Source organism: Alosa pseudoharengus, unplaced genomic scaffold (genome assembly GCF_046254945.1).
Source record: "Alosa pseudoharengus isolate Yale_2024_CS ecotype anadromous, Long Island Sound unplaced genomic scaffold, YU_APseudo_1.1 YU_APseudo_1.1_scf_14, whole genome shotgun sequence".
Classification (NCBI taxonomy): domain Eukaryota; kingdom Metazoa; phylum Chordata; class Actinopteri; order Clupeiformes; family Clupeidae; genus Alosa; species Alosa pseudoharengus.
This window is the reverse complement of record NW_027468609.1, coordinates 27,423,543-27,445,388: the sequence shown is the minus strand read 5'-3', so window position 1 is coordinate 27,445,388 and position 21,846 is coordinate 27,423,543. Positions and strand designations below refer to the sequence as shown.

Here is a 21,846-nt window from a genome sequence, read left to right as displayed (position 1 = left end):
TCCTCCCTCCTTTTCTCTCCATCTCTCTCTCTCCCCATCTCCTCTCTCCATCTCTCTCTCTCCCCATCTCCTCCCTCCATCTCTCTCTCTTCCCATCTCCTCCCTCCTTCTCTCTCCCCATCTCCTCCCTCCTTCTCTCTCCCCATCTCCTCCCTCCTTCTCTCTCTCTCCCCATCTCCTCCCTCCTTCTCTCTCCCTCTCTCCTTCTTCCTGCAGCTGCCACCAGCACCACGCCCTCTGTCCGGACTTCGAGTCACGTGACGCCATGCAACGAGAGCGAGAAGTCCTACTGTGTCAACGGGGGCGACTGCTTCACCCTGGAGGTGACCTCGGGCTTCACCAAGAAACTCTGCAGGTAGGCATTCCGTGTCCAGTTGGCCATACCGCATCACCACCACCCTCCCCCCGATACACACCGCACCGCCCGCAGTGCAAACGCACTGCCCGTGCTGTTGCATTCTTCATGGGACGCAGCCAAAGAAGTGTCATGAGTAGAGAGAAGACTGTAGAAGCCCGCAGCATGCACATCAATTTTAATAGTCGTGAAGCTGTCTTTGTGGCGAAGGCAGCCGTCTACCTCCCTCTTCAAGAGAGAGGATGTGTGGTCTTTTCATGTGCGCACACACACACACACACAGGATTATTCTACTTTCCTCGTTCTTGAAATGAATGTGCTCCGAGAGCTTATTCTCCTGGAGCCTCTTACCGTAAGTATTGTGTGTGTGTGTTTTTTTCACACTGAATTAGGTTCCCCTGAGTTTTTAAATATAGATCGGTTTCTCCCCGCTCTCTAATGGTGGAAAGCGGCACGCAAAGTGGCTGTCGCACGGCTCTGGGGGAAAGAATAAAAACCGTGGGATATTGTCCAGCGCTCAAGGATTCATTGTCGTTCCGTGCATCTCGGCTGTTGTTCCTTGTTACATTATCAAACGGGTCTTGTGGAGATGAAAGGGAATCACAGGAAGCGGCGCAGCACTGGGGCCACGTTCCTAAGCTATCATGCTCGGAAAACCCACAAGGGAGTGGCGGACGCGCATGCGTGTGCGTTTCTGTGCGTGTGAGTATGCATCTGTGTGTGTGTGAGGTGGGGTGGGGGTGGGGGGATACAAAGGGAGGGGTCAAAAGGAATGTATGCGTGAACAAGGGAATACTAGAGAGATGGAGGGAGAGAGGAAGTGGAACAGGTGGAAGTCCCCTCATCTTTACATTATTGATGCATCCTCTCCCTCCTCCCCATCCCTTTCTCTCCTCTCCTCTCCTCCTCGCTCTGCTCTTCTCTCCCCTCCCGGTCCTCTCCTCATCTTCACTGTCATATGCCACACCTCAGACAGGAAGAACAGAAACCATGAGATATTTATCTCTGCAGAGATTCAATCACTGAGCTCTCTATCATCACCAGATGAATGACCCGTCTGACTTCAGAGTTGTCACTCCTCGACATTTTGCAAAATTATTAATGATCTGTGTATTTCCTCTCAGTGGGGCACAGACATTAAACGTTGCTGGATAAATTCCAAAGTTTTAGTGAATTTGAATTTATCTGTGTTTTCTAAGAATTCCCTCTCCCAGATTATTACCAAATTAGCAGTTTCATTAATTACAAGAGGGGGGCCAGATTCAGTGCATCCTTGATGGGATTATCTGGTGCAAAATGCCTCGCATGTCCCTATCTCCACCAGAGACATCTTGTAACGCATCCAAGATGTAAGCCATTTGTTCGACATGGTCCTGCCCAGCCACGAGGTGTGGGGGGAGGAGGCTCGGCCCGCCTCGTCTCGTCTGGGCCATGTAGGAGCCGTCTGCGGCAGTGGCGTGACAAGTGAGTGGAGTAAAGATCCACTGCAGCAGCCGCACTGGGCTTTGCTGGGCTCTGCCCCTGCTCAGATCAGCACCGCTCAGCGCCACTCGCCCTTTAAAGTGCTTCCCATCCACGCCGGGGCTTGACATTGCCAAGGATACACTTTGGCCCGGCGCCATCCAATGCATAAGAGGGACTCTTAGCGTCTGCCGCGAGATTGGGTTTTGTCTTAAATACTCGGGTGACTAAGCAGAAAAACGCTGCTGCGGTCTCCAGGGGCTACTGTTTCCATGCGGTAAGCACTGCAGGACACGGCAGGACAGGACAGGAGCGAGGGAAGGAGGGAGGGATGGACGCCTGTCATTTCTCTCCATCAATCTACCTGTCTGTCTTTCTTTCTGTATGTATCTGTCTTTCCTCCCTTCTTCACTCTCTCTGTCTCTCTCTCTTTCTCTCTCTCTCTCTCTGTATTTCCTCCTTCCCTCCCTCCCCTCCCTCTCTCCGGCCCACCCATTATGGATTGTCAGAAATATCTGTATCTGCAGCGGAAATAGCTGTCTGCCAGGAGTCCCCAGAGGACCCAGACCGCTGAGGTCTCAATAGTGTGACCGGAACTCTGGAACAGCCGTGCTGGAAGGTGTAGAGTGACACCCACACCCCATTTCATATTCACGGAGAAGGAGGAAAAATAACCGTGTGTCTCCATATCATTGATATGTCCTTTATCTACCTTGTCTGGACAGCTGGATCAGATACACTGTGTGGCTATATTCTCTTGAAATCCTTTTTACAGGACAGTCATTGATGGTATATATTAAATAAATGAAGGTTCATTTATTAGATCTATGATGATGACGGTGGTTTCATCTGCCAGCTTCTTAAGACATTGATCTTATGGTTCAGCCCAGAGCTTGATATCCATAAGCATTTTTTTATTTATTTTTTTGCCGGCAGTGTGTTTGATGAAAGGCGCATTTCACAGTGGCTGGCTGGCAGGCTGTGTGCCACGGGGGCTCGAGTATGCCTCCTGAGTGAACCCAGCTTATGGACGGATTTGCCTGTGATAAGGGCAGTACCTGAACTCAAGCCTTACTAAGCTTTCTTGTCAGCAAACCAGCATCTGTTTGCTGCAATCTCTCTCTGTCACTCCCTCTCTCTCACCCACTCATTCACACACATGCAGACACACACGCGCACACACCCTTTCTCTCTGTCACACACATTCATTCTCTGTCTCTCTATCTCTCATCACTCTATTTCATACATACAGACATACACACACACACACACACACACACACACACACACACACACACACTATCCCTCCCTCTGTCACATACACACACACACACACTCTCGCTTTCTCTTTCTATGTGATGGTGAGAGGGCTAGCGAGAGAGGCTGCTCCAGCTGCTAAGACCCCATAAGAGACACAGCTGGAAACGGTTGGAGGCCGGAGTTGTCACGCCACAATATCCACTTCTGTGGGGGTTTACCCGGCCCCTGCTCTGTCATCAGCCACCAGATGGTCCGCTGAAAGCCACAGATCCCAAACAAGGCGGCCCTCCGCCCAAGACCCTTCCTCCTAAATCCAGCTTTACAGCAACAGGAAAAAAGGGGGCTATCCGCAAAAAGCCTGAAAAGCGCGTGCGCGCACACACACACACACACAGACACACACACACAACACAAAAGAGCGTCTCTAGGAGGGGGTGGTTTAAAGGATGAAATGTCACCTAAAACCACTGTCCGCAGATCTAATGTCCTTAAACACTTCCTGGCAGATACAAGGGGCGGAGGGGTGGGGGGATGCTGGAAGACAGCGTGGCCTGTTATTAGCCACACCATAGCCATGCGGTGCCATTTCACCTCATCAGTGCATCATGCTGCAGACAGAGATGGAATTCTATGCCATCGCCGAACAGCAGTCCCCCCGCTGAAATTATACCCATGCACTACTGGGAAAGTGTCCTTCATGCTTTCAATAGTGAATGAAATTTGCCTGAATTGATACTTGGATGTCTCTCTGCACAATTTGATTTCAATGTACAATAGGAATGCAATGGAGTGGTAAGTATGACCCAAAGCTCAGGAGAAGTGCATGAGCTAATCCAGGGGTCTGAGGAATGTATAGAGCATTCCTTACAACATGCTTGTCAATGGGCAGCCCCTCAAGTCCTTTAATGTCATGCATTAACTGGTGTATGTGTGTGTTTCGCTTTGGTCATCCTTTCATGTTTTGAGGTTTGAATGTGTGGTATTTATTAATTAAGTATTTAAATAATGACCTGGATGCGGGTTTTTGTTGCTTATATTGTCCTGTCATTCTTTATTGGGTTTTGTTTTAATAGCTTAATTTAAACCAGTAATTGAAATGCAATCAGATGTCAGTTAAATTTGGCTTCCTCGACTGTGGCTGCTAATTTGCTAAAGGGATAAGCTTGTGAATAGTAGGCCAATTTAATGTAATTCATTTTTTGGATGAGGTCTGGCCCATTTCTGTAGAGTGCTGAGCCATTCACAAGAGTGTAGAACAATCATCTCTCTGATAAGTTATTAAATATACAGTAGCTATAACAGCATTAAGTCAAGATGTTATTCAATAGCAGCACACAGTATACCACACATTCACCTCTTTCCTGTATGAACCCTACCTGTGTGTTTCTTAGGTTACTGTAGGAAGGTACCTACGTTAGAGCAGCGTGTCATCATGTCATAAATGTTTTACGTTGAACATAGACATTAAATGCATTCTTGAGTACTATGCAAACATTTATGCATTTACGCATGCTACCAGCGTAACCATTTTGTATCATTTATATTAACATGTTAGCCTGCTGCTCTGACGTAGGAAGAACCCCCTGAAGCATACCAGTGTTGTCATGTGTATTCATGTGTGTGTGTGTGTGTGTGTGTGTGTGTACTGTAGCCTACATGTTGTGTACATCTGTACGTGAGTGTGTGAGTGGGTGGGTGTACATCTGTATTGTCCCCTGTGTTCAGTGTATTTTGTGCATCTCCCCTACCTCTCCTCCCCTAGGTGCCCCAGGGATTACACTGGGGATCGGTGTCAGGACCGAGTGGCGGTGCGAGTCATAAGCCCAAAACGTATGTGCCTTTACAGAGGAACACGCAACTTCCCGAAACCCCCAAAACCGCACGGCATCTCTGGTGTTTCTTTGTCATTTGGGGATTTTTTTTGTTTCTTTGTTTGGTTGGTTTTGGTTTGTTTCTTTTTTTAGGGGGGTTGTTTGGTTCTTATCTTCCATCCCCAAAAAAGTTCCAATCAATGTCTTTCTACCCCCCACCCACCCATCTCCACCAGCCTCTCATTGCCAGGACTCGTTCACAGTCCATCTGTCCCTGTGATTAGTTGTGGACAGGTGCGTGAATGAGTGTGTGTGTGTGTTTGTGCATCTGCCTGGTGCTCCAAACTCACTGCACATTGTGGTACACGCACACACACACAATAATTTGAGTCGGACATTAAACCTTCCTACCTCCCCATCTGCTGGTGTGCTGTCATCTCAATTGCAGTTCCCAAAAAGACAATTGATTCTGGCACAGATTTGACTGCATGGTGTTTCATGCCTAACACCTTATTATTTGTGTGTGTGTGTGTGTAGTGGGAGCATTAGAAGGGAAACCAAAAGACCCTGTTGGTTGCATGGGTTTGGAAGACGTTGATTGGAATGTTTTGTTTCTTCAATAAGGGGGGATCTGGATTTGAACAAACCTGGGCAAACTGAGTGCTTGTCCGCCTCCTATACGGGGCCACCCTCAGTCCAAACACCAGGGATGCACGTGGGTCTTGGGGGATTTCGAGTGTGAAAACTCACTCTCCTCTTGTTTTTTCTCTTTCTCTGTTTCTCTCTTTCTTTCTTTCTCTATCTGTCTGTCTCTCTGTCTCTCTCTTTCTCTCTGTGACTTTTTTGTTTCCCTCTCAGGTGCCCAAATGAATTTACTGGTGATCGCTGCCAAACCTACGTAATGGCCAGCTTTTACAGTACGTCTTACTTCCCACTACCTGCTGCCTGTGCTTGGATTGGAGCATGCTCAAATCAGCGCTATCTCCTTTTGCTTCGTTTCGCCTCTCAGTCTAGCCTCAGTACAGAGTAGGCGTTTCATACTGTGCTTTAGTTTTTTTGATGGTTTTTTTTTTCAGTGGTGTGTGTGTGTGTGTGTGTGTGTGTTCGTGTTGGGTTTTGTTAACCATGACTTGCTTGTGGCATGTGAAGAGTTTTGGCCTAACCTCATCCAGTTATTTTTAGCTTTAACATTAACAGTCAGCTACCTGAAAAGCAACACAAAGGAAGAGGTTTCAGAAATCTTATGAGTCATTATATTATTGCTGGTTTTGTGCATACAGCATATTTAAAAGGTTGAAAGGGCAAAAGGTGATCATCTACAGCCAATGATAGACTTTGTTTGTGTTAATTATGGCATATATATGCCATAATACATACCGTACGTTGTGATGTAGAGTTTTCTCGTGTAGTTTTGTTTGACAGACTGTTAATTCATCATTAACTTTCATGGGCCTGGCTCCTCATTCCTCATCACCCCTCAGTCCAAAAGACTACACTGGAGCGTTGGAGACTTAATTAGCAGTGCTGTGCAGTCAATTACAGTGGCCAAATGGACAAAGAAAACACTGTGCTGTCAGCATTTTAACAGTCTAGGTCAGTTGCAATATTAAGCTGTCCACCCTACCACCCCACCACACACAAAGGCCTAGACATACACACACACACACACCAACAAAACTATTATCACATTCAACAGAGTGTAAAACCCATCACTTAACTCTTAGTCTGACCTTCACCTCTCACAAACCTATTGAGCAATAACATGCTTGTGAGGACTAGTCACCGCGTGTATAGTGGCGGCACCATAAAACAACACAAAAAAAGGCCCTGAACAGACATTATTAACGGCCGGCATCCTTTGATGTGGCAGTTAAAGAGCAGATGACCAGATGAGAGGCGGCTGCCTGGGTCTAAGCCACTGTGGAGCGGAGTCAGTCTCCTGACTCACTGCCTGACTGACCGACTGAGAGCCCAGCGATCCTCCAATGAGTCTAAAACAGAGAGCAGACACAGTTTTACATCTTAAGTCAACTCTTTTTCATTACCCTTTTTTGTTTTTGGTTAACATTCAGTGTTGGGCCACTGTTATTATACCTACAATGTAAGTGAAGGGAGGGTCCGGAATTTAGTTTGCGCAGCGTTTAAGGTTTAAAGGCCTGCGGTTTGAGGTCCATTGCTCAGAGATGTAAACGGACCATAAAGGTAGAAGTTACTTTGAAAGGAATGCTATTGTGGTCTGGTCCTTTCATTTTGTAAGGTTTTTAGGTGCTTTTATACGAGTGTTTTAAAGACTTGTAACCACTAACATTAAACACCCCATGTAAACAGTATGTAGCTGTGCAAAACCTGCGCTACTGTGCTACTCAGAGATCTAAACGGTGGACAAATGCAGGCTGATTTAGGTTCAGTGCCGATTTTTCAGTAGAGGAAAGGGTGATGGGCATAAAATCAAGACATGACAGTGTTATAGAAGCCAGAAGGGAAAAGAGTACCTCATCCAAGCAATCCACCCACAACCTAGAGCTTTAAAGCGCAGCTTGGAATGCACACTTTCATGAATGCCCAAGTCTATTAGAGAAGAGACTGGACGAAGATTTGTACAAACTTTTGAGAGGGCTGGCCACACAGCTAAGTTTACTAAATCTATTTTTTTCACATGGCCGCTAAGACTTTGGTCTTGGTCATTGGTGTCATAACTCAATATACGTGAAACATTGTCAGGTTGTTAAACAATTCTTAGCCCATGAACTGATGATCCCTCTTCAGTGGCAGTTTCAGGGTCAACCACATGAGAAGAAACACTCAAATGCTCACTTCAACCAGTATTTTTTTCAGATCCCAGATAGCAAATGTCTCTGGCATAAATCGTAATTAAATCTGGCACAGACTCATGTCACAGTTAGCAACTCTCAGAGTACCCGTGGATGTCCTTGTCAGTTGACTTTTCAGTTGTCAGTTGGAGTTTTTTGTTGGTTTCATAAAGGCAGTTGTAGTGTCAGTCAAAGATGATGTAACAGACAGTAAAACAAAGTTCAACATAGTTTACAGTAAAGTGGGTATCAAAACTCTGCATTGAATGTATCATTTGGTTTGATGTTGTCATTACATCTCGGTAGTCAACAGTCTGAAGTTTGACATTTTAAGTGTGTGTGTGTTTTACAGAAACCCGCCCATAGCTTTTGTTTGTTTCTTCATATCAATTCACTGGCATGGCTGTTTAACCAAGTACTGACAGCTGAGAAGCCGGATTGAAGAGATGTCAGGAGATGTTTATCCTTGTGTGGAGAATTTAAAAAGTGCACGTCTCTGACTGCATGCTTACCAGATCTAAACAGAGAACTGTGGTGGTAGCTTGGTGTGGAGTAACATCCGGGATCTCTAACCGTTGGCCTCTGTGTGCCAGACTAGACAAAATGCAAGCACACTGATGTTTGCATGTGCATGCTATTGTGGTGAAATGATTTGTAGTACACTGGCAATGCCAGTTGAATTTATTTTGATGGTCATTAGTGTTGCTTATACAGCATAATTAATCATTAAACAAAGATGATTAAAAAGTTAAAAAGTTGAAAATGTTTCTATGTATGCTGTCTAGTAACATACTAGAGTATAGATTATATCATGATTGTAAATGTAATGAAGTACTAAGATTCTTTGGTTTTTCTTCATATTTACTCCACTTCACCATTTAGTAGCACATTTAATTCAGTGTACAAGTTTTCAATGACACTCAATTCTCAAACCACTGTTTTGTTTTTTGTTGTTTTGTTTGATTTTTTGTTTGTTTTGTTTGCTTTCTTCCTTTTGTCACCCTTCTGCCTCGGTAGAACATCTGGGGATTGAATTTATGGGTATGGATCGCTCCTTCCTCCTTAGTATGCAGACTTATCGTAGGACTTAGACGCTTGAGCCTCCTTTTTGTTTTCCGTCTCCAGCCAGTCTCTCTTGTGCTATTGAAGGGATCATACAGCCATAACTTTTACGGGAAACATTCTCACAGTGATTTCCCCAAAGAGGGGTACCTCCCAAACATGTGTGACAGCTTTGTCTGTAGGCTGGCCAGTCATTCACTTGCATACCTGGAAGTAGCCGCCTGTGCAATTTGTACTCGAAAGCCTGCTAACCCCCCCTTAGGGTTTAAGAAGTGCAGCGCACATTAGCCACTGTGAAAATGGAGTCCATCTGTTGTTCTGTCAGGCTAATTTAAATTTCAGAGAAGTTCCTGGTCAGCTCCTCAGAAGCAGTTTGATGTGCAAGCCAAACGGCCACAGCAGGGTCAAGGCTGCTGCTAATGCGCAGCCCAAATCGTCCAGAGAGTGTGAAGGATGACTTTTACCACAGCTCTCGAAAGACAACGTGTCAGTGTCGGTTTCTAGAACATCCGGCACCATCCGGTGAGGTTAGATACCCAGCTGTCAGAATCAGACATATCCTCCAAAGATGAGAGATTTAATCTGAACTCTTGGCATATCTAAGTTTAGCATACGTTAGCTTAGCATAGTCAGCCAGATGAGTTATCACCCCCCTATTTCCTTATTGGCTGCGTAGCAGTTATGCTGTATGGAAAGATCCCTTCAGCTTTTGCTTTTGCCTGTTCCCTCTCATGCATCCTCCCCTGCCCCTCCCCTCTCCCTTGTGTGCACAAGCGTTCTTCTCCCTGTCTCACGCATGCTATGGCATACCCCCCCTTTCCCTCCCCACTCCTCTCTTCTCTCTCTCTCTCTTTGTCTCTCTTTCTCTCTCTTGTTGTCTTCTCTCATTCCTTTTGTATGTGTCAGACCCTATGTGGTTCTCTGTCTGTCCTGTCATCCTGTTCAAAGTCGACCTAATGTGATTTTTTCCCCTCAAACCCTCTCTGAAGTCATGATGGGGAGACAGAATTTGTGACATAATGCTTGTTTCTTTTTTGCAAAACAAGAAAAAGAGATTTCCCCAGTCACATAGACAGACTTGTAACAAGATTTGTTCACAGTTTATTCCAGGTGAATCAGATATGACCTCATGTCTCAGTTTGTCATATCTGATTTGTGTATGATTCATCCATTTATGTATTAAAAAAACAACAGTTCAGCTGTTAACACATATTATCCTCTTTGAGATTAGACACATATAGAGTAAAAATGCATAATATACAGTATTTCCTGTGAACAAATGCTGTTACTTTTTATAACCATTAGTCTTAACACATAAATGAAATGTATGACATGCATGATTGAATGGATTCAGCATTTTTATGTGTATGCATCTGTAATTGTCATAGCTGTGGGCATTGTTGAATGCATTGCTGGGAATGCATTATGTTTTCCGTTATAATTGGATTGCTGTGGAATTCTAGCCTTCTCTGCATTCTCTGTGTACTTACAGAAATGTCCTGCATAGCTGTTGTACCACCCCACTGTTATGTCAATAACAACAAATGCCCTCTGCTAGTATTTCAGCCTAAAGTAGTTGTCCCAGTGCATTATGGTAGTTGTAGTTCATTTAATGATGGAGATGGTGGGGCTGTTGTCTTGGGAGTTATAAGAATATGTTGTCGTCTCTTCCAGAAGCTGAGGAGCTCTATCAGAAACGTGTTTTGACAATAACCGGAATCTGCATTGCGCTCCTAGTGGTTGGGATTATGTGTGTGGTAGCCTACTGCAAAACAAAGTAATTGACACTCACATTCTATTCACCATTTATGTTTTCTTCAAAACACACATGTGTTCCATTTCATCTGTCAAACATACTGTACCATTTCTGTTCATAATATCATTTTGGTTTCCTTCTTTACTTTTTGTTTCTTAAAGAGTACGGTTAAAGTTTCCTTCCATAGAATATTTCCAGCCTAAATAATTTGAATTAAATTAATTGTAGATGTCAAGACAGACACGTTTGCTGTGGTTGGTATATTTTATATGCTTGTGCATTCTTCCTCCAGTAGACGTAGACGTAGACGTAGACTGGATCTTTGATTGCTACATCTCTCACACTCTTTGCTTTCCCTTGAACAGAAAACAAAGGCAAAAACTCCATGACAGGCTGAGGCAGAGTTTACGCGAGCGCAACACTATGGCCTCCATGGCCAACGGACCACAAATGCCCCCACCACACCCAACCCCCGAAAACATCCAGCTTGTCAATGTAAGCTTGCTGCAAGAAGGCTGGCATACAGTATGTGTGTGGGAGTGTGTGTGTGTGTGTGTGTGTGTGTGTGTGTGTGTGTGTGTGTGTGTGTGTCGATACCTGGGTAGGATACAATTTAAGCAGTGCAGTAAATATTTCATGACATCTCTATTCAGTGAAGTTACATCAAAGTAAAGGGAAGTAAGACTTTGCTTCAAAGCGAGGCATGGAACTAAATCTTTTCACTTGGATGAATAGGCATACAGTTTGTGACAGACATAACCTTTATTTAACTTGTGAGTTACTACTTCAGTATAACAACAATAAATTCAACAATAAATCTCATTCATTACATGATTCCTAAATTGTCTCATCAGATAAACTGTGTGACTCTATGTATGTATTGATCCAATAGAATAACCTAGGATTCATGTTATTAATCGCTAATTTAGCTAACATTACTACTATCACTAATTTCATGACCCCCCCCCTCCTTTCTAGCAATATATCTCTAAAACTGCACCTGCTAAACACGTCATAGAAAAAGAAACGGAAACCTCCTTCTCCCCGAGCCAGTACACTTCTTCAGCTCACCAGTCCACTACTGTCACACACACCTCCAGCCAGAGGTAAGTCTGATCCTTTCACACACACACATACACACACCTACACACACCTCTGTCTCCTCTCCTCTTCGTCTCCAGCTCTCTCCCCATCCGTCCCTCTGGGCAGCCGGATAGTTGAGATTTACCACGCACTTACGTAACCTAGCCCCCTCTTTTATCTTCTTCGTCGTCCTCTTCTTCTTCTGAGGGCTGAATGTGTCAGGACACATCAGCTCTTGCACTCTGTGGCTATCTTAATGAAAGCAATCTCACTTCCGCCAGACCTCATTTCTCTGCCCACTCTGTGCGCGTGTAATCGCAAAGGAAGAGTCCATTCAAATTAGCTATATATTTTTTTTACCTTTCAGCCAAGTGAGTGATGGAAAGATCAGCTTTGGCGCCCATTTAATATCACTCCAGACATTTTTAGAAATGGTCTTTTAACTATAGTTTTAATAGATGATTGTATGGGCCCAGCCCTGACAATGATAATTGATGTGAAAACCATAGCGGTATATGATCAAAGCTTCTATATCTCTATAGTAGTCTCTTATCTTCCTTGGTTTCACCGCTGGAAAGAATCTTGATGAGTTTGCCCTTCCAGGCAAGAGTTCTGTAGTCTATACAGTGCACTGCTGCACCGACATTGTCCAAGATAGGTGTGATGGGTGCGAAATCACGACTTGGTTCATGAAAATCCACCCTGCTGCTTGAGCAGATGTGCTCTAGTTGGAGCTGCTCTCTCTCTCTCTCTCTCTCTCTCTCTCTCTCTCTCTCTCTCTCTCTCTCTCTCTCTCTCTCTCTCTCTCTCCCTCCCTCTCTGTTCCCTCTATTTTAAGAACCTCTGCCCTGTCGCCCTTTCTCTCCTCAGCTGGATGAACAGCAAGCATGAGAACATCGTGTCGGAGAGCCGCTCGGCGCTGGTGATGTCATCGTTGGAGGGCAGCCGGCAGGGCACACCCAGCCACCGGGGCCGTCTGAACGCCACCGGCAGCGCCCGTGACCTCGGTGCCTACCTCAAGAGCACCAGGGAGACGCCTGACTCCAGCAGAGACTCGCCCTACAGCGAGAGGTACCGTGCCAGGGCGGAACGATGGCGTGACAGACGCTGAGGCCTAACACCCGCTATGTTTTGTTTTGTTGTTGTAGCCAGTGATGGTTCGCTCGTAAACAGGCACAGCCCTGCCTGCTGATGACGAATGCTTGTGATGATCAGTGCCAGAACAGTGTTTGTGCGTTTCAGTTTCTTTAAAGGGGAAAATCCGGTGTAAAATGGATTTTGGAGACGAACATTTGAAGTTCGAACGTTCACTAGGGAGCAAAAAAAACGTAATCCGATGCTTTCTAAACTAGCCTGTTTTTAGCCGATGCTTTCAAAATGCTAGCACTGGTAGCGATAGTGCATTTCTCATGGTAAAAAGATTGCTAATTTTAAACCATTTACGAGGCTCAAAGTAAGCCGACACTTCTTTGGCAGTATAATGAGGGTCCTAACATATAAAAGAGGCATTGTAAATGTACAGATAGTTTATTAAAAAGAACTGTATACAGACAATATCTTGAGTCGTTTGCAGGTCGGTGCCATCGTTTTAAAATTAGCGATCGGGGCGCTTTGGCGCAACAGGCTACTGCGCCCATACCATGTACAGGTCCAAGTGCCCATGGGGGTTCGAGTCCGGCCTGTGGTCATGTCCTGATCCCACCCCATCTCTCTCTCCCACTCCTTCCTGGCTATCTTCACTGTCCTATCCAAATAAAGGCAAAAAACCCAAAAAATATACTTTAAAAAAAAAGAATGCATCGGTTTAGGGTTTTTTTCTCCCCAACGAATATCCGAATTCGTTATCATGCTAAGCATATCCAAAATCCATTTTACACTGGATATCCCCTTTAAACAACCTCTTTAAATTCTTCACAATGCTGTTCAATGTCATGTATAACAGCTGTTAGTGATGTGTGATATATATCTTAAACTAGAGCTGGTCCGCAACTAACTCTGCAAAACAAAAGTTTAGCGATCAGGAAATATCAGGAATTTAGCAAACACAGAAGCATTACTTAGTAATGTAGTGTAGTGTAGTGGTCCTAAGATGTGAGGAAACATGGATGTTTAATTATCATTGAATTAACGATGTTTATGTCGAATTAACAAAATCCCAGGAAATATCAATATTTTTTAATATCGCACACCCCTGTAGTCTGTGTAATTCAAACCTGAAGTAAGTTTCACATTTCTCATTGTCATAATTTTCTTTCTTTTTGGTGCAGCAGATTTTTTCATGGCTTTGTGTTAAAATAATGAGATTCATTATCTTTATGGATTGTGGTGATTTTGGCTGCTGTTATCGATATCGTCTCAGAATAGCATAATCCATTACATTTGATGTAATCAATATGTTAATCAGATTCATTTCCTGGACAGGAAAAGAGCAGCCTCATTTGCCTGTCTGTATTTTTTTTCTTATGGACAGAATTATGACAAGTTTGGTATCAGTGGTCAGAGCCTTCTACCAAGTAAAAAGTTGGATAGTTCCACTGTAGCACGGTGACTTTTGTCAGACATTGCTTACCCTGGTGTATTATGCCAACAGCAGTGGAAATTAAGTCATTTATTCTATTTAGACTTTGGGTACAACAGTGGCAATGAGGCATGAATTCATGGGACCCTTCTCTCTCTCAGGTACGTGTCTGCCATGACAACGCCAACTCACCTTTCCCACGTGGAGCTGTTGTCCCCAGTGACCCCTGGCTCGCCCCCCTCCGAGATGTCTGCGCCCCTCTCCAGCCTGGCCACGTCCGTCCCGTCGGTGGCGGTGAGCCCCATCGTGGACGAAGACCGGCCCCTCCTCTTCCTCACGCCACCGCGCCTGAGGGACAAGCAGAAGTCAGGCTGCGGCAGCAGCAGTGGTGGATGCGGAGGCCACGGCCACAAAAACGGCAGTGGAGCCAACCAGTGCAGCAAACGCAACTCGGCCCACTACAACCACGGGCAGGACCCCAGCCCACCCCCCAGCCCCCTGCACATCATGGAGGACGACGAGTACGAGAGCACGCAGGAGTATGAGGCCACCATCGCCGCCACACCGTCGGCACTGACAGCAGCCGCAGTGACCCGCCCTCCATCCCCAACCTCCAAGAAACTCTCCCACACCTCTGCTGCCACTTCTGCTGCCACCAAAAGAACAAAGCCCAACGGCATCGCCGTGGGTGCTGATACGGTGGCTCGGCAAGGCCAAGCAGAGCCAGTCGGCACGGCGCCGGCAGCAGTGGCAGCAGCCGCCGTTAGCGAGAGCAGCTCAGAGGAGAGCAGCAGCTCGGACGAGAGTGAGACGGAGGACGAGCGTGTGGGGGAGGACACGCCCTTCCTCAGCATACAGAATCCCGCGGCGGGGGGGCCCGAGGTGCCCACCCCCCTGGCACTGCGGCCAGTGGACGGCAGCAGGACTAACCCCGCACTCCGCCTCTCGCCACAGGAGGACCTCCAAGTGCGGTTATCCAGCGTGATAACCAACCAAGACCCCATCGCTGTATAGAAAAACAACAACCAACCAACTAACCCCAACGTTACACTACAGATGCTTCAAACATACCTAAGGCTGAGTTAAGACGAACGAAATCAAAATGAAACAAAAAAAAATACCGCTATACAGAGTCACCGTTAAACCTTTATTTTCTATAAATTAAAGTATTTGGGGGAAAAGAGTGGGGGGGGGGAAACAAATTACTAAGAATAAAAAAATAACAAAAAAGACAGAACTTTTATTTTAGAGATGTAGTTACTAAAGTCTTTTATAAATTAAATGTGTGCAGAAGCGTTTGTGGAAGGAAGTGCCATACACTTTAATGTAGCAGGAGTCACAGTATTTCAACGGCAAAATATATATATAAATATTTAAAAAAAATATATCAATGGTGCCTTTATTTTCAGTTAAGAGGACCTGTAGGGAACTGCTTTGACACCGAGCCATATATTCGTCCATTTTAACCACCTGAGGACTTTGATTTTGAAGGGAAATGGATCCACCAGCATTAATAAATTGTAGTATTTTTTATGACGGCAAAGCTGTCCGTGAAGAGTGCAGCAATGAAATCTCTAAATTTGTTCTTTATAAGTTTTGGATATACAGAAATTGGGATTTAGAATTGATCCTGGGAACAAGAATTTGGGAAAATAAAGTGAATAACCTTCTCAATCAAAACCGTAGGTGTCGTTACAATGATGATTAGAGTATCAGATTAATGAAATTAATATAAAGATAGAGTATGTGGCAGTGCAAAGAAAAACAGTACATCATTGTTTATTACGAATTCAGATTATTCAACTCTAATATCAGCAACATTGGGCATCATGGAATACAGATTGTATAACGTTATAGCAATAGGACATTCCTATAAATTTGAGGAATGTGAAGGTGTTGTTGGCCATCACTTGAAATGGCTGTCAACTTGTTTCCTATAAGAATGAATGACTGAATATATGGCTCATTCTGTCAGTGTTTTGACACATCCATAGGTTCTTGAGTAATGCATTGTGGGGGAAATATACCACCATTTGAAAATATCGACCACAATAATAGATGGCAAGTGCTTTTCTGTGCGACTGTTTTTTTTATGTTTGCTGTCATTTTGTTTTTTGTTTGTACTTGTTTTTTGCATATGTCCCTCCACATACATTTTACCAATGTTACATTATCCAAAGTGTTCCTTTTTGTGTTTCATATATTAAACATTCTCTTTATTTCAGAGTTATTGTTCATACTGTATGTATGGAAAATATATTTTAGTGTAAATCTCATTATGAAAAGTATTTTTTGTTATTATCCCAAATATACATTTGGGAGTTATGCGTATTGAGAAAAAAAAAGTCGTCACAGCCTTCTGAAATGACCAATATACTGACACACATATACATTTCCCTTTCTGTACATTTAGAGGCTTTTCAATCTGCAGGACCTTGCGCACACTAAGAATTTGCAGATGACTACCAACAATGTTTGACTCCTGTCAGTGTCAGCCTTATTATATTAGTCTCTTTGAGTTCCTTCCGACCATTGATTATATTTTATACAGAAAGAAGCGGCCCATTGAAGATGCATTTACAGTTATTTGTATTTATTTAATTTATTTATTTATTTATGTTTGTATTTATTATGTGGGCCTTACATAGACGATCATAAATTCTATATTTTTTTTTAGTTTTCTTGTTTTTTTTTCCTTCTTCGCTCAAAGTTTTGTTGTTTATTTTCTTCACCATCCTCAACTACATGGCTTGTCATTCAGCATAACAATAATATAAATAAATGTACATTGCCAGTGTACTTGGTTGTATGGTGGTTCTTAGTGTAACTGTGTAAAAAAAAAAAAAACATGAAACTTTCCCAACATGGGCATCAACCACTTCACAACTACCCCATGATGCATTGCTTTCAAACTAAGATGTGTCTGTTGATTTCTGTAAATATTCTACACAAAAAAAACATCACTTCTTTGGGTTGCAGTTGAAATGGTAAACTGTTTTCTCTGTGTTTCGTCAACTTCAGTCCCTTTTGGCCGACTGTGCATAACCCCCTCCTCAATGTACAGTACCTAACACTGATTTTGTGCAGACCCACTTGTTGTTTTGAAATGTCCAAGTATCAGTTCAGTTTAAAATTGTATCCATGCAGTGCAACGCAACACACTCGACTGGGTTGCAATCAGTACAAGACAAACCTGTAGCTCTACAACTCCATCTCACTGTGAAGTGTGAGACGATTGATGTAAACAGCCCATGCTGAAGATGAAAACTGAAGCGCTGTACCCAAGCTGCATGACGACACACATGGACATAAACCGCAGGCATGCCCGTCGCACCCAATGTGCAGAGATGTGCATGAATGGAGATGTCAAAGAGACCATTCCAATGGCCACAATTCCTTTATTTTTCTTTTTTTTCCGATTCCATTGAATTTCCATTAAATGAAACTGCTCATTCCCAACCTAGTGTGTGACATATTTAGTCTTTTTGATAGCTTATCCTTGTCTCCTGAACTAACTCTTTTTTTTCCATTAATGATTGACAACAGAATTAAAGCAATATTTTAAAAAAACGTTACTGGCATTTGTCAAAACAACTGCTGCTATTTAACAGGTCATTTAATATAGTCATTGGCAAGAAATGTATTTTGGACAAATGAATAGAATTCGTCAACCTTTACCCTTTACAATTTCAACTTCAAACCTTTACACTAGCAATTATATCCACTTCAGCTGTTTCATCTTTAGATAACTTGTATAAATGACTGAAAATGACATTACACTACATTTATCTGTACAGAATATACATAGGGCTTTTCAGGTTTCTATCAACTAGAAGAGTTATACCACATTGTGAGATGAGACTAGGTAGGCTATGGTAGCCTGGGTTTTCCCATGCTGCCTTACGCGCACGATTTTATTCACACTGCTAGGCAGCCTGGATTCCATGGAGCAAATTTTCGCCTCAGTTAGGGGACCAATCACAGAACGGAGGGAGGCCAGCAAGACGATGACGACACACCGAAGCCGTTATGAGCTACGTACAGACGCATTTGATAGACATTCGTAGCGCCCAATAAACGGCTCTGGGCATTCGTAAACCACGTTTCAAATACGAGAAAATGAATGTCTAGTTCCCAAACCCCATCAATGAGATGAGGTCTGACGTTAGCCAGGCTAAGGCTATGGAGGTTCTGTCGTAAAATAAAGTTGTGAACCAGGACTTCAAGCTGCAGTTGGCAAGTTTGACAGATTGAGGGGACTTAGCCAAAATTTTGAATGTTTACAACTCTCATGTCCCTCTCCCACTACCCCCGCGCACCCTCTCATCAAGTTTGTGCTCGTCAGTGTGCACCAGACTGTGATTGACAGTCAGATCTCACACAGCCCTGCTCTGATTGGACCAGAAGAACCGGGAGCTGTGGATTTTTGCAAAACAAATAACAGGCTGCAGGTGAAGGTAGAAGTGTGTTTTTTTTTCTAAAACCAGCTGATTTTTGTTGTTCTGTTGGAGCATAGTGTCAGTTTCAGTGAATATGATCAAATAAATCTTGCCAACTGCAGCTTTAACAGATGCATTTGGTTGGGACTTTAGGCCTTTTCCTTTTGTAAAAGTGCCTTGACACAACGTTCATAATTAATGGTGATACTAAATTCAACTGAACTCAAACTAGCAGGAAGACTAGCGAGGCATTTAATAACCCCTTTCAGCCTACAACTCTCACCAAAGTTCTACTCCCCCTGGTTCTCTGTCCAGGCATGTTCAGACAGGTCCAGATACTACAGTGTCACTTACATTGGTGTCCATTCATTATTCTCCCTCTGTCACAGTCAGAAGATAAGCTATCTTGACCTATATTGGTTGTGGAACTCAGAGGAGTTAATTTGCTACCACTGTCCAGAATAAGAGACCAAGTTAATTTGCATGTACAAGTACATTTACAAAAAAAAAAGAACAATCACACAACTAGAATGACAGGGAATAGTCTGTGCAACAGACCATGTACTCTTCATTTGCAGTCTTTGTCTTTCGATGCTTAAAATACATGATAAAGTATCTAATATTCTAGTGTATGATACTGGGGCCTGATTAGAGAAGTATAATGAAGCCTAAAACGCAATTCATCACAGTGTGAACTTCCGCAGTTGGCAGATCTATCTAATGGGTTGGGTTTGTATTCAACACAGCATGAATTACTGCTACAGTTAATCAGTGGCATGAGAACAGGTTGATTTTAGGTGAATGGAGTGGCCTAACTCACATGGAGTGGATCCAGAAATGGAACTCAAACTAAAATACCTGCCTGAGGTGGTGACATCGTTACCGCATGGAATTTAGGCCAAGGTAAATAGTTCACTTCAAAACAGCGCAGGGAGAAACTACCTCTGCACCACGCTAAAAATAGCCAAGAGCCTTGTTCCGTTTCCCTCCCAGGGAAAGGGTTACAATGCACCCACATTTTGTCTGTTGAGCAACATAATAGTATGCCACGAACTTGCCTCTATGGCTGAATCAATGCATATCTTGGTATATCCACATCACACTCTTACAGATCTTTATATAGAGGGCTCTAGGAGGCAGTGGTTGGATAAGGGATTGCTGGAAGAAGGAATGACTCATTATTATGTAACTTAATAAGGTCTACAATTCAAGAGACTGATAGGGAAAATGTGCATATGCCTGTGTGCCTGATAACATGGGGAGCTCAGGCAGCATAACTAGCATTTCTGCTTTGTTAAAGCAGCCCAGAGTGGCATACATTTACAGTGTGGATGAGAGGGCCCTTGCCTTTGCACAAATCAGCTGTGGGGGTTGGATAGTAACATGCACAGAGGAAACTACAGAACTTTTCTGCCTCAGCTCTCCCTGCAAGCTCAACTCTCCCGATGGTTGGTGTTAGGCAGGCATGAGCTTGAGCAGTAAGTGCTCAGAAAAAAACATGGGATGCTCTTTCTCTCCACTCCAGCCGTTTATTTTCTCCCTAGTCACTCGGTTTTCACAGGTCAGTGAAAATATTCTGTGGATCTCCCACTTTGCGTGGCCTTGGGAGGAGTAAACTCAAGCATCCAATGCATTTTGTATGATTTCACATGAATTGCATAACCAGGACCCACACTTAAGCCCATTACTTGTTTTTGGCTGTACATTCACTTCTGTTATTTGTCAATGGTAGGAAGTAAAATTAATATTCATAAATATATAATATAGTTTTAGATAAGCACTATGTCTCAGTGGTTTATACTGCAGAATATCTTAAGAGTGGCAACTATGAGATGCTATGGTATTTGGTGAATAACAGTAATTTTTTATTACACTGTACACATTAAAATTCAGAACATGATCACGAAAAATAGCTCCCCCGCCCCCTCATTATTTCAAAACTTCCACACAAGAAATTAAAGCATTATTCAAACCTTACACTGAGAACTAGCTGAGAATCTCTCTCCTCCTTATTTCACCACTGCACCTCAGAAACTCAGACAGGAGCCCAACAGCATAGTGCAGTTATTAAAAGGGCTTAAGAATTGGTCGTTTAAAAAAACAAAAGTAATGATAGGTTGAATAATAGTAGTGTTTTTTTTCCTGGGAAGTTGCCTTTAGAACAAATAGTAATTAGATGTTTGGGTTCAGGGAGATTAAAAAAGAATCACTTGGAATAAAGGCAGAATCTTGATGGACAAGAGTAAAGTACAAGAAGGATATACATTTAGCTAATTTTAACAGAAAATAATAACAAGTGGAGTATATGAAAATGATAACATCAGACGAACTAAATCTTATCAAAACTATTCAGACAACTGTCCAGGGGTGCGTTTCCCAAAACCATATTGCTATCCTGTTAGCAACTTAGTTGATTGCATTGGGAAATTGCAACAAAGTTGCTACAAAGTTGCAACTATGGTTTTGGGAAACGCACCCCAGTTCTGCAGACATAGACAGCCCTGTTAATTGTGATGCTAGTTGAGCTTGGACATACTGATGCTATTCTCAGTTATGACTCTTCTGGGAATATATATACGGTCATTTCAACAGAGTACAATCTGTTTCTAGGCCATTTAGAAGAGGGAAGGGCTTTTGGAAAGTGTGTCATTTCAACAATTTAGGGGGCAAAAGGAAGTACCTAAAATGGCTGTGTGCATATCAATGCATGTGTGAGAACGAATGACATTGCTAGAGGTTATCCACATGCTGTTATAATAAGATGACCAACACTGGACATGGTAGAACTATATGCATTCATAATAACCATATTAGAAATAGTAATTTTGATGTTTTAAGAAAATAAGCTTACTGGTACATGGAACATGATGCCAACTAAAATTGGTCCAAACACTTATCTCACACAGACGTTCTTAGAACCATACATATGGGCTATTTGAAGCATATCATGATTACAGAACACTGCTTTAAAGAATTCCCCACCCACTCCTCCTAAAGAAAGAGCTTAGCGTTCACATAAAGATGATGTACTCTCTCTCTCTGAGTGTTTTCCATATGTCTCCTGTGGAATCTCATAAATGCATTCGATAGAATCAGACATTTATTGCATTAGCCTTGAAAACTCCTGCAATGAATATGAAACATCCTGTAACTCATGTCATCTTTCCATTGGCTCCCTCACATAATGAACTTTCATGACAGAATGACAGCGAGCTGACACACAACGCTATTTCTGCACCATCTTACTCATGTGGAGCGGTTTATCTGATAGCTCCAAACTTGTCACCTACA

The 21,846-nt window shown here is 43.3% G+C and overlaps 1 protein-coding gene across 8 annotated transcripts in view; it reads left to right on the top strand.

Moving 5' to 3' along the window:
* Nucleotides 1-17,575, top strand: part of nrg1 (neuregulin 1) — a 56,107-nt gene extending 38,532 nt beyond the window's left edge. For 2 of the 8 annotated variants that reach the window (XM_076284475.1, XM_076284476.1), the window contains exons 2-9: nt 217-355; nt 4,839-4,906; nt 5,746-5,804; nt 10,434-10,536; nt 10,881-11,010; nt 11,494-11,621; nt 12,469-12,669; nt 14,278-17,575. In XM_076284475.1, the coding sequence (XP_076140590.1) occupies nt 266-355; nt 4,839-4,906; nt 5,746-5,804; nt 10,434-10,536; nt 10,881-11,010; nt 11,494-11,621; nt 12,469-12,669; nt 14,278-15,130 (1,632 nt within the window). In that variant the 5' untranslated portion in view covers nt 217-265 and the 3' untranslated portion in view covers nt 15,131-17,575. Of the gene's footprint in view, nt 1-216; nt 356-4,838; nt 4,907-5,745; nt 5,805-8,714; nt 8,739-10,433; nt 10,537-10,880; nt 11,011-11,493; nt 11,622-12,468; nt 12,670-14,277 lie in introns of all 8 variants that reach the window. The other 6 variants (XM_076284474.1, XM_076284472.1, XM_076284473.1 and 3 more) reach the window with 4 other exon arrangements.
* Nucleotides 17,576-21,846: the final 4,271 nt, after the last annotated feature.